The 14,031-nt window shown below is 38.6% G+C and overlaps 1 protein-coding gene across 2 annotated transcripts in view; it reads left to right on the forward strand.

Annotated features, from left to right (window-relative positions):
* Window positions 1–5,448: 5,448 nt before the first annotated feature.
* LOC121382111 (solute carrier family 28 member 3-like) overlaps window positions 5,449–14,031 on the forward strand; it is a 22,447-nt gene continuing 13,864 nt past the window's right edge. Inside the window, exons 1-3 of one of the 2 annotated variants that reach the window (XM_041511613.1) lie at window positions 5,449–5,543; window positions 12,346–12,506; window positions 13,220–13,608. In XM_041511613.1, coding sequence (XP_041367547.1) covers window positions 12,402–12,506; window positions 13,220–13,608 — 494 coding nt within the window. In that variant the 5' untranslated portion in view covers window positions 5,449–5,543; window positions 12,346–12,401. Of the gene's footprint in view, window positions 5,630–12,345; window positions 12,507–13,219; window positions 13,609–14,031 lie in introns of both variants that reach the window. The other variant, XM_041511612.1, reaches the window with a different exon arrangement.

A 14,031-nucleotide genomic window follows, 5' to 3' on the forward strand; every position in this document is an offset into this window, starting at 1 on the left:
GGAACTAGGGTAGTCATAGACGCTACCCGTTATCTCAGAAACGAGCAAATTGACCCCCAGTTTTTTCTGATTCACTTTAAGGGTGAGGGGTGGTAGTATTTATATCCGTGGCGTTTATGTCGATTGATACGCTGCAGGTAGGAGTTTTAGCCACATATGTTACTATTGTCGTCTATGGGATTTGATTTGGTAGTATACACCCTGATGACTACGAGTCAGAAATTGCCAAATGTTTGACGTCCAATAGCTGATGATTAATTAATCAATGTACTCTAGTGATGTTGGTAAAAAAAAAAACCTCTTTTTTTTCATTCAATTCTTGTTCCAGCCAGTGCACCATGACTGGTATATCAACGGCTGTGGTATGTGTTGTCCTGTCTGTGAGATGGTCTATATAAAAGATCCCTTGCTACTAATGGAAAAATCTAGCGGGTTGTCTCTGATAATTGTGTATGAGAATAACCAGATGTTTGATAAATAAATTAATGTGCTCTAGTGGTGGTGTTAAACAAAACAAACAAACCTTTTCATTTATTTCAACCTCGTTTCAGCCAGTGCACCATGGCTGATGTAACAAATGCTGTGGTATGTACTATCACTTCTGTGGGCTATAAAAGATCTCTTGTCATTTTTTGTAAAGTTTTAGTTTAACACCACAACTAGAGCTTATTGATTTATTAATCATTGGCTGTTGGATGACAAAACGTTTGATAAATTTTACATAGTCTTAGAAAAACCTGCTATATTTTTCTATTAGCAGCAAAGGATCTTTTATATCCACTTCTAGATCTGACAGGACAACACATACAACAGCCGTTAATATAACAATATATCTGCTGGGCAGGTTTGATCCTACAACCCATGCACCTCATGCGAGCATTCTACCACCCCTCTAATAAAACAGTGATCAAAATTTTAGTTTATTATGTTTAACGACATTCTAAAGCACATTGATTTTTTAATCATCGGCTATATGGCGTCAAACATTTGGTAATTTTGACATATTGTCTTAAAGAGGAAACCTGCTACATTTTTTCATTAATAGCAACTTTGTTTTTATATGCACCATCCTGAGACAGGATAGCACTTACTATGGCCTTTGGTGCATTGGATGGAACGAAAAATAGCTCAATGGGCTCACCGACGGGAATCGATCCTAGACCGGCCACGCATTAAAGTGAGCGCTTTATCACTGGGCTACGTCCCAGAGTAGACCAATAATGTATTTGACTTATCTTTAGACAGGAATAAAACAGTTATTCGTCCGTGTGAAGTCGAAGGATCATGTCCACCCCAGCCGCAAAATGAATCTGTTTTTAGATATACGACCCCGACACTAGTGAACTAGTTCTTGTTTGAGATAAGGACGGCTGGCACGTGCATGACATGGCAGTTTGTGAGTGTCCGGCCTGACTACCCAGGCATCTCATAACGACATATCTACACGGAAGACAAGGCTATCTTCATCTAGTGCTATAAATGAATCGTCTGATAATCTCATTGTTATTCACAAACTCGCACTCATTTCTGATGAGCTACTCGCCGAGATAGTCAGATACACTTTATATTGTAGGGGCGGGACTTAGCCCAGTGGTAAAGCGGTCAGTCTGGGATCGATCCCCGTCAGTGGGCCCATTGGGCTATTTTTCGTTCCAGCCAGTGCACCACGACTAGCATATCAAAGGCCATGGTATGTACTACCCTGTCTGTGGGATGGTGCATATAAAAGATCCCTTGCTGCTAATCGAAGAGTAGCCCATGAAGTGGCGACAGCAGGTTTCCTCTCTCAATATCTGTGTGGTCCTTAACCATATGTCTCATGCCATATAACCGTAAATAAAAAATATGTTGAGTGCGTCGTTAAATAAAATATTTCCTCCTTTATATTATGGTTAAGAGTAAAACAAATAATAAATTATGATTTGATAAAGAAAAACACCACCACCAACCCAAAAACAAAACAAAGAACAGTAAAAACAACACATGGCCTCAGATTACAGTTATCTTCCCATTTGGTTGTCCAAAATCCGGAATTTTTACCGCACAAGTAGTCTGCTGTTTGACTGTGATTATTTCATGGCAGACAGCTATGAAGTGGCAACTGTTTGACTGAAGTGACAGTGGATAGCATGTAGTTTGTAAACATGTGTAACTTGCTGACATTGAAGACTTGTTTGTGGTAATTCCGGCCCATGCAAAAGTAGTGCTTTTTGTGTAAAATGGGTGTACTCCGGCCTGGTAGAGAGGGTGTGTCTGTTTAAACCAATATGCTGGGAGAAAGAGCTGGACAACAGGGGTTGTCCTTTTCAGGGTATGTGTCCCCCATGCAGGCAAAGGTACATACAAAACTTCACGGGCCTGCTGATATTAATAAAAATGTTATAGCCACTAAGGCTATATAGAAACATATAGCGAAATTAATTGTGGTCTGAGGCCACATGCACAAACATGACTATCGGGTTATAAATACATTCCATTCCATATGACATTTTGTTTACAAGCAGTTGCCCTACTTTAATTCGTTTAATATATATATATATATATATATATATAAAAAATTTTACAGTCGGATTTCTTCTTTGATCTTTATTAGAGGCTTCACAAGTCACCTGTAGGCTCTAATACTTGAATTATATGACTGAGAAATGTTTGACATCCAATGGCCGATGATTTATAAGTCAATGTGCTCTAGTGGTGTGGTTAAAAAAAACCCCAACCTAACCTTAACTGACAGTAAGTTTTATCTCTAGCTTATATTGATTGTTTGGTTACATAATGTGTTTGGTTGTCATATATTTTCTTCCTGAATGATAAACGATATCTGAACAGTGTAGGCAATTTGAAATACCCTGTGAAGTAGGGAACGAGGGCTGATCAGTTTCAAAGCGATTTATTACATTACTGTTTGAAAACATTTTATTACAGATATATAGGCTCTCAAGGGAATTTTATCCGGGGTGGCATGATTCGGACCTCCCTAGAAACGTGGCTCACGAGAACCTTGATTTCTCCCCTACCCCCTCCCCGCCCACCAATATTGTCTGCACACGCGCCTGATTTTCGTATTGTTGTCAGCTTAGACCCCCCCCCCCCCCTCCCCGTCAGAAAATCAATAAGGGATAAAACGTTATTTTACTGAAGGTGAATATTATTCTAATTTATTAAATCAATGGAATATTGCTAATGTAATTGAGGGTGAACTACCAAGCAACATGTCTACAGACTGATCTCTAGTCTCAACTCTCAGGGCCAAACTGGATAAAAAGGCAATACACTCCAGATTAAGAACAGTTCCAGATGCTTTACTACAGACATGCTCTTGAGTAAGATTTACAGTAGAATCGCTTCATATTCATATCGCAACACTTTGCATTGTAAACACGATTGATGCTGTTAATACAACAATAAATATAAATAATATGGTTCAAATGATGTTAATATCGTGTACTTCGTGTCTTTGTTGACAGTTATTTCGTAATTAGGTTAAATATTCGACGTTCCTTATTTAACCATTTGTCAAGAAAGAAATATTTTAGTTAAGGACGTACGCACTCAACACATTTTTATTTACTGTTATATGGCGTCGAGGTATTTGTCAGGAGTGTGGTGAGTGTAAGGTTATGAGATGCACCAAAAATAAGTACATGTATTGCAATACCCATGCTGTGACATGCGCTGCTATTTCTTTTGTCCTGTCGAAAGTAAAATCTCGCCACAACCGCAATCAAACACCAGAACTGGTGTCAAACGTAACGGATATCGAGTACCTTGAATACAGTGAGGTTGAGATTGTCGAACTAGTGGTAGTGACAGTCTTTCACAAGATGAAGTATCAAATGTAACGGAGATGGACTACCTTGAATACAATGAGGTTGAGATTGTTGAACTAGTCATGGTAGTGACAATCTTCCACAAGATGAAGTATCAAAGGTAACGGAGATGGACTACCTTGAATATAATGAGGTTGAGATTGTTGAACTAGTCATGGTAGTGACAATCTTCCACAAGATGACGTATCAAACGTAACGGATATCTAGTACCTTGAATACAATGAGGTTGAGATTGTTGAACTAGTCATGGTAGTGACAGTCTTCCACAAGATGAAGTATCAAACATAACGGAGATGGACTACCTTAAATACAGTGAGGTTGAGATGGTTGAACTAGTCATGGTAGTGACAGTCTTCCACAAGATGAAGTATCAAACGTAACGGAGGTGGACTACCTTGAATACAATGAGGTTGAGATTGTTGAACTAGTCATGGTAGTGACAGTCTTCCACAAGATGACGTATCAAACGTAACGGATGTGGACTACCTTGAATACAATGAGGTTGGGATTGTTGAACTAGTCATGGTAGTGACAGTCTTCCACAAGATGACGTATCAAACGTAACGGAGGTGGACTACCTTAAATACAGTGAGGTTGAGATTGTTGAACTAGACATGGTAATGATAGTCTTCCACAAGATTAAGTACCAAACGTAACGGATATGGACTACCATGAATACAATGAGGTTGATATTGTTAAATTAGCCATGGTAGTGACAATCTTCCACAAGATGACGTATCAGACGTAACGGATATGGAATACCTTAAATACAGTGAGGTTGAGATTGTTGAATTAGTTATGGTAGTGGCAATCTTCGACAAGATGAAGTAGGCAACATCTCTCGTTCTATAAAGTGACTCTCAGTCACTCTCCTATACACGAAACGCCTGGCAGTCATCCATAGGCGCATACCGTCACAACCTTTAGGTTACTTTAAGCAGGGATACGAACTTGAATGCTTTATGGTTTTGGTGTTCAGGTTGTCAGTAAAATGACTGTGAGAACTAGTGGATGAATCGATCACTTGTTATACTAGTCCGATACATCTGTCCTGAACTGAGCTAAATTACAAACTGTTGACGGCAAATGTATCGGACTATATTCTGACTTAAATACGGACACCATGAATAAATGACCTAAACCCTTGCTCCATGGCGTAGATGACACAAATAGTTATTCGGCCCTTGCTCCAGCCTAGCACCTTTAAAGGGACATTCCCGAGTTTGCTGCAATTTTTAAGAAGTTATCGACTAACAGAGACTTTTTAACGATTGTAATTACATGTCAGATATATTTTTCTGCATAAAATATTAGGGTCTGTACTTTAAATATGTTTCTGATCGTTCTGATATTTGTACGAGGTTAAATTTCATTTTATTTCCTAAAATATATTTTTTCGTACGTACGAAACTATTTGAAGACAAAATCCAGTTTGGGCTTCTTACAAATATTAAGACGGCCAGAAACACATTGAATATACAGACACTGATATTCTAAACAAGAAAATATATTTAATATATAAGAGTAATCTTACAATGTAGCAAAGTCAGGAATGTCCCTTTAATTAAATCGTCAAACTGGAGGTAAACTGTAACCTCGTTCATATCCGTATGGTGCTCGGCGCTGCAGGGTATTTGAACCCAGCTATCTAAGCACGTAGGCCGCGTCACACTTCATGTCGTCACTGGAACCTTTATCTTTCTCTTTACCAAGGTACTGCCACAGTTTGACACCCAATAGACGATGTATCTTTCGTGCTGGGGTGTCGTTAAACATTAATTCATTCATTCTTTACCAAGGTAAGGACTTCAAAATTATATCTTCTAACATCTTATGCAGTGCAATTATCACAGACGTCTGCAACCCGGATTGCTTTTTGTGTTCAGTGTATGAAGTAAAGACAAAATGTAAACTTTCTGACAATGAATGCATCGGAGGTAGGCCTAATTATTGACACATGCGTCAGCACGTATTGGTTTGTCTTATGAATATTTTAATACCCAGTCGAATTCGTCTGTAAAGGTTATCTACGAAACGTACGCCAAATGTTATACGTCCAATAGACGGTCGTAAAACAAACGTCAATGAGTTACAACGTGTCACACCCAATAGGCGATATATTATTCGCGCTCTTTATCTGTTCATTCATTCATTCATTCATTCATTCATTCAGTATTCTTTCATTCATTCATTCATTACATTACCATAGTTTGACACCCAATAGCCGATGTATTTTTCGTGCTGGGGTGTCGTTAAACATTCATTCATTCATTCATTCATTCATTACAAGATGCAGAAGACAGTTGTTAGTAAAACAGTTTTAATGACAAATATAATTGCAGTTTGGTTAAGATACTGAAGCCTGTAAACTAATTGAAAAGGTTTTAATGTCTGAATTAAAAAAAAAAGAAAAAAAGAAAAAAAAGAAAAGGAAAAAAAAAGGAACGTATGAGAATGCATACTTTATTATTAATATTTCTTTCCATGACCGTACCACGAATACTTCCATCCCGGTTAATAGTCATCGTGTACTTCATGTCTTTGTTGACAGTTATCTCGTAGTTAAATGTAGGTTAAATATTCGACATTCTTTAACCATTTGTCAAGAAAGAAATATTTTAGTTAAGGTGTTAGGACGCACGCATTCAAAACATTTTAATTTACGGTTATATGGCGTCGAGATATTTGTCAGGAGTGTGGTGAGTGTAAGGTTATGACATACACCAGAAATAAGTACTGCAATACCCATGTTGTGACATGTTATAGAAGGATATGAACGATCCCTTGCTGCTAATGGGCATACGTAGCGGCAATCCCCCTCAAGACTACATGTCAGATTGACCAAATGTTAGACGTCCAATAGACGGTCGTAAAACAAACATCAATGAGTTACAACGTGTCACACCCAATAGGCGATATATTATTCGCGCTTTTTATCTGTTCATTCATTCATTCATTATTCTTTCATTCATTCATTCATTACAAGATGCAGAATACAGTTGTTAGTAAAACAGTTTTAATGACAAATATAATTGCAGTTTGGTTAAGATACTGAAGCCTGTAAACTAACTGAAAAGTTTTTAATGTCTGATTTAAAAAAAAAAAAGAGAAAAACCCCAGAAAGGAAAGCATAATAATGTATACTTTATTATTAATATTTCTTTCTATGACCTTACCACGAATGCTTCCATCCCGGTTAGTAGTCATTTATCTTGCTTGGTATGGTTTCCACTACATTATCGCACCAACCAACCCCTCACCTACTTCAAAAAAGAAACGAAACCCAATTGTCAATGTTTACTGTTATCGATAGCGTTCTGTGATAACGATAATAAAACATAAATGAGTCTCGCCTGTAGGTCTAGTTTAATGGATTCGGGAACACGGACACATATTTGCTGACACTATAGACCTCTAGATGATCATGTAAACACGACGAAAGGACGGTCACAAACAAATATGAAGACAGCAAAAGAGCAATCACCAATGATATAAGTATGATGTGTCTATTAGTCCAGAAGGCAAGAAGACTTTTTAAAAGTCTTTCAAACCTCAAACGAAGATATTATTGATTTTGGTAAAGTTAGTATGATAGGATCAAACTTTGAATGTCTAGATGACCATTTTCTGTTTTTCATGATGACGTCTAAGATGGCCAACAAATTAAACTGACAATCTAAATACTACATATTTTATACGGGTTAGTTTTAGTTCCATTATTGTTGTTATTGTAACACCTTTTTGACGTAAGTAACTGCATTCCAGTAGTGAGACCCAGATTCGAGAACTGAAAGTATCCAAAAACTAAACTAAGACCCTCCCCACAACTCCCCCCACACCACCCAACCCCCCAATCTCCCCAAAAACCCACACCAAAATTCCCCAACAACCGACAAACAAAACGATCGGCAATTTGGTACCACAACATTGTATACTAATCACCAAGCTACATTCAAGGACGTGACAGTTAAGCATTTCATTCTGTATTGAAAATCTCCTGTTACTTATACTGATAAATGATGCATGAATTAAATCCAGGATCTGATTTCACTTTGAAAGTCACGAGTTGTCTTTCATTTAAGCACATTTACGAAATTGCTAAACATTGTTTTGTTTTGTTGGGTTGGCTGGTTTTTAATTTAAAAAAAAAAAATTAATTGTTTTTTTTTTTTGGGGGGGGGTGGGTGGGGTGGGGGTGGTCTTAGTATATATACTAGTCCCTAGTAAGTGGTTAAAATTAAATATATCGATATCCCAGTTACCCCCTCGCAGACCGACAACAGACAATTTGCACCAGACTGTATCAAAAGTCCATATTTTGACCACCTCCTGAGACACGAGGGGAACTGGAAATGACCTTTGATCCAAAAGACCAGGACAGTTACTTTTTTCTTCTTCTTAACATTGTTTAGAGAAGTAGCTGCCACATCTGTGAATGTGCCCAATGTTATAGCATTGATAGGGACTGTATACAAAGTTAAAAGTTTGTTTTGTTTAACGATACCACTAGAGCACATTGATTTATTAATCATCAACTATTGGATGTCAATCATTTGGTAAGTTTGTTAATATAGGGTACTGCATACATGCATACGGAAATAAATTATGTGGCAGGATATCCTCACTTTTCACCAACACCTGATATAACAAATAGTTTTACAGTGATTCATGAGTGCATATCATCACAGCTGTATTTATTCCAATGAACTCTGACTTGAGCTAGTTTTGATTTAGTACAAAATTATATTAGTGGCAGTCCTCTTTGTAGCGGTGCAAGAATGATGAAAACTCCAGTAAAGGATATTAGAAATGACAGTCCTCCTATAGACGAAACACTAGATAGAGATTCATGGAATCAACCACTATTTTGCCAAATGCCCATTCGACTCTGCATTGTGCAGATATACAGTCTTGATCGCGGATTACGGTTTTGTCGTTCAGATTAGCCAGGATGTTCATGCTAAAATAAGCAGTCCACTCCCACTACTACGACCAGAAAATGCACTAAGTTGACAACACACCTTTTGACTACTGAGTCGTACTGACGTCACAATATTGTTCTAACAGTAGATTATTTATCAAGAATCTACGGATGCAAACAATGCAATATGAACTTCGGGTCAACGGTTCAACCCCTCAACTGACTAACCTTTGCACATTATAAACAAATACAACGCTTTAGACCACGAGACCATCATTGAATAAACGTGTAATCTGAGCCGTATAAACTTGGTAGTAGCCTAGTGAAAGTACGCAACTCAGGGGCGTAGCGTGAGCTGGACCTGGGGGGTGGGGGGTGGGGGGTGGGGGTGTTCGAATATGAACCAAGTGGACCTTTTCTATTTTGTTTTTGCACCACCAGAAACTCCATATGTATAAACCTGTATGTTTTAGTTCTGAAAACGGACCATTTGCTTCAGCGGGTGTGTGTGTGTGTGGGGGGGGGGGGGGGGGGCAGGGGGGTCCGACCCCCCCCCAGCCTACACCCCTGCAACTTCATGTATTCAGATGGAATACAACCACGATTGTCGAATACTAAACCTGGAATCTGAGATTGCACGTTTAGCATGCGTATTATATTTAATGCCAGTGGCGGATCCAGAAAATGGGGGGCCCCAGTGACATGAGGTGGAATGCCAGGGGAACTTTAGAGGAGGTTTGGAGGGTGATTGTAAAAAAAGAGAGAAAATTAATATATAATAAAATTATAACTATCGCAAAATTTAGGGGTGGTGGTGGCAGGGGTCCTCTGAATGCCAACCATTCACTGCTGACAAGTTAAAAGTTTAATGAAAAATGGATTAAGAGAAATAATGAACGTTTTGAACGATGTTATCTACCACCTTTTAAATGTGCCTGTCACGGCATAACACGGCTCGTAGTTGGCGTGTGTGCAACCTTCTCATTCCGGTATCCCCAAATATACACTCTGACTACGCCAATGACGGTATCATGCGGTCAACGTCTTCAAAGTTAAAACTAATTTGCAACAAACACACGTTTTTAATATTATACCAGTCGATTGTATGGGCTGAATGATGACTGTAGCCTGACAACTGCTAAAGTTAATGTTTAATATTATACCAGTCGATTGTATGGGCTGAATGATGACTGTAGCCTGACAACTGCTAAAGTTAATGTTTAATATTATACCAGTCGATTGTATGGGCTGAATGATGACTGTAGCCTGACAACTGCTAAAGTTAATGTTTAATATTATACCAGTCGATTGTATGGGCTGAATGATGACTGTAGCCTGACAACTGCTAAAGTTAATGTTTAATATTATATCAGTCGATTGTATGGGCTGAATGATGACTGTAGCCTGACAACTGCTAAAGTTAAAGTTTATTTTGTTTAGCAACACCACTAGAGCACATTGATTTATTAATCATCGGCTATTGGGTAACAACTACTTTAGGCAAACTCCTAAACCCAGCCTAAAGACTCTCCTGGACGCAAGGGGCCATCCATACAAGCCCGTAGCCAGGATTTTTGAAGGGGGGTTCTTTTTAGTATTAAAAGGGCACTTGCGAGCACATTGTCGGTTTCAGCATGTTTCAGAGTGGCAGGACATGACTCGGGGGGGGGGGGGGGGGGGGGGGGGGGCTCTAGCCTAGTTTGAAAGGGCACTTCAGAAAAAGGGGGGGTTCGTTCGAACCCTACGAACTCCCCTGGCTACGGGCTTGCCATAAAGTGTGTACGCACATAAGCGTACGAGACAGGGAGTGGGGTGGAAACTGTCCCCACCAGTACTGAATCAAAACCTCAAATTCGGGCAAAAATGATGCGGATATTTGGGCAAAATTTGCTAACCTCAGACCTTTTTACCATGTATTTCTATCATTCTACTCTTAAACTTAGTTGTCATCCATGTAAAAATGTGTAGAGATTTGTTTGCAATCGTCTATAGCTGTTTGGTAGTAGTAATGAACCATTGGTAATATAAATAAATGTTGTCCAGATTCATGCATTTTCGTTTAATTCGGGCAAAAGCCAGTCTCCCCCACCCCACCCCTACAAAAATGAGAGCCCGTACGCATATGTGTGCACAAAAACGAGGATTTGGTTTGTATCCCCCTTCACCCATGTACACCTTTTGTACATTTGATCATTACCACCCCCATCCCCCATGGCATACAGGTGTACGTCTATCTTCCACTCCGAGGAGTACATCGGATACGATTAGGAGCTTGGATTGCATACACTTTACCCCAGTAATACTGACCTCGGTGGCGCAGTGGTTAAGCCATCGGACTACAGGCTGGTAGGTACAGAGTTCGCAGCCCGGTACAGGCTCCTACCCAGAACGAGTTCTTAAGAGCTCACAGGGTAGGTGTAAGACCACTACACCCTCTTCTCTCTTACTAACCACTAACCAACTAACAACTAACCTACTGTCCTGGACAGACAGCCCAGATAGCTGAGGTGTGTGTGCCCAGGACAGCGTGCTTGAACCTTAATTGGATATAAGCACGAAAATAAGTTGAAATGAAATGAATGAAACACCAGTAATTGATTTTAGGGTATGTATTCTGTCAGTTTGTTTTTGTTTAACGACACCACTAGAGCACATTGATTTATTTATCATCGGCTATTGGATGTCAAACATTTGGTAGTGTCGACATATATAATCTAAATATAAACCCGCTACATTTTTCCATTAGTAGCAAGGGATATTTTATATGCACCATCCCACAAACAGGACAGCACATATCACGGCTTTTGATATACCAGTCGTAGTGCACTGGCTGAAACGAGAAATAGGTCAATGGGTCCACCGACGGGGATCGATCCCAAACCGACCGCGCATCAGGCGAACGCTTTATCACTGGGCTACGTCGTCAGCGAACTCCGCGTACTTATGCCCGACCACCCCCACCCCCTCTCTCTGAGCGTACGTACTTTATGGATGGGTCGATGTTATAACATGATGTTCAGTTAGCTGTTACTTAGATATTAAAGAATTTCAGATAACAGAGGTACAAGACGTTGTTAAAATAAACACTCCATTTGAAGATAACAGTTTTATTTGTGCAAAGACGCACCAGCAAACAACATGGATGTCGGACTGGGGACGCCTCGAAACACAGTTTGTCATCCGTTTTGAACTAAAGACTCTAAGTAAAGATCCATTTATAAGCTAACAGCTCGAACGTCGTATTGAATAAAGTAGTCGAGCATTACCTAACGAAAAATAGCACGGCGAACGTTTTGTAGTTTGTTAGAATTTACGTCAACCAATACAAAAATTGAACGTTTTTAAATAGCTCTGAACATGTATAGCATGTAGTGTTTTCAGCGTTCAGTGGCGGCCTTGCGATAAAAACAGGTGACATTTTAAGCCCCCCCCCCTTCCCCCCAAACAAATAAAAAATAAAAATAAAATAAATAAATAAATATATATATATATATATATATATATATATAAAGTATATTGGATGGATAAGTTATAATGGCTTTTCACTTTTATTTAATCAAAACATTAAATTTTTTTCAAAAATAAAATTCAAAGATTATTGAGGATCCCACAAATCTAGAAAAACACGCAGAGGACCAGTAGATTGAGACATGGAGATGACGAAATTTGGAAACAGTATTGGATACGGCCCTGATGGAAATGATGGTTGTGAAAACACGGCGTATGTCCCAGATATCGGCGGTAGCAAATACGAGGTTGGTTGTTGTTTTTAATTATTGTTTGTGGTATCCCTTTAAATGTTTATTTTGTAAATGTATTTAGCATAGTAGACACACACACACACACACACACACACACACACACACACACACACACACACACACACACACACACACACACACACACATATATATATATATATATATATATATATATATATATATATATACACACACATATATACATACATACATATTATTATTATTATTATTATTATTATTATTTGTGCTATTTAAACTAATATTTTAATGTTCTTCATTGTGAAGTAAACCCATGGCAAATGTTTATTTGGAAGTGTCGATGTACACGTCCGTAAGTAGCATACATTATCAAAATCAAGACCATAAGTAGTATACATTATCAAAATCAAGACCATAAGTAGCATACATTATCAAAATCAAGTCCGTATGTCAATATCAAGACTGTAAGTAGCATATATCATCAAAATCGAACATGCCACAACATATGATCGTCAATTTACAGGTCGCGATAACTAATTAATTAAATCACTAAAAGGGAGGGAGACATTCCTACCATGAACATCATGATGGAAAGTTAAGAGTTCTCAAACTGTTATGACACGTAAACTATGTTCGGAGAATATACTCTGAATATTAAAACTAGAAGATTACGGTGTTCTATGAATGAAATACATGAAATTTCATCTAAGAGATGAATTATGTTTCAGATGTCAGACCCTGACAACGTGCATGTGAACCCGGCTGAGGATAAGGGTGAGGATGAGGATGAGGATGAGGGTAACTGCTGCGCTAGAGGCATTCTGGTCGTCCAACAGGGCATCAGCTCTTGTGCGACCTCCTATAACAAACAGATCTGGATCGTCATCAAAGTCGTCCTGTTTCTCCTCTACTGGGCCTACTTCGGCTACGCCCTCTACTACCACTACGGCGGCGAGGGCTCGAAGAGACTTCTCGGTGCCAGTGTGTTTGGGGTGATTCTAATCATCTGGCACTTCATTGGAGACCGAGTTTTAAAGGTCGTGAGAAAGGTGGCTGACAGCTGTACCGGTGACTGCACGGAGACAGGTCGCCGCCGCTCACGGATCGGTGTCCGTATGTGAGTATCACATTGTCAACTAAATAAATGATGCCTCCTATCTGTCTAAAATATTTTATTTTTTAAAATTTTTATTATTATTATTTTTACAGTAAACTTTGTATAACAATCATCCGTCTTTAAAGGGTATTTTGGAGTTGTGCCTTCCTCATACATGCGAATGATTTTCTTTGTTTTATTTTCGTGTTATTTTATTCATTTATGATGTAGTTTGTGCGATTAATCCTGTATAAATCTCTATGTATAATTATATGCATGCGTTTGTATTTATATTTATGTTATTACGACTGCTCAAAGACCAAGAGGTTTATTGCAATAAACTGTTTCCATATATCCAATTAAGGGTCAAACTACGTTAATACATACTCAACAATATGAGCTCTTTATTGTAATCTGACATAAATAGAACACAATTTAATTATA

Source organism: Gigantopelta aegis, chromosome 9, assembly GCF_016097555.1.
Source record: "Gigantopelta aegis isolate Gae_Host chromosome 9, Gae_host_genome, whole genome shotgun sequence".
NCBI lineage: Eukaryota > Metazoa > Mollusca > Gastropoda > Neomphalida > Peltospiridae > Gigantopelta > Gigantopelta aegis.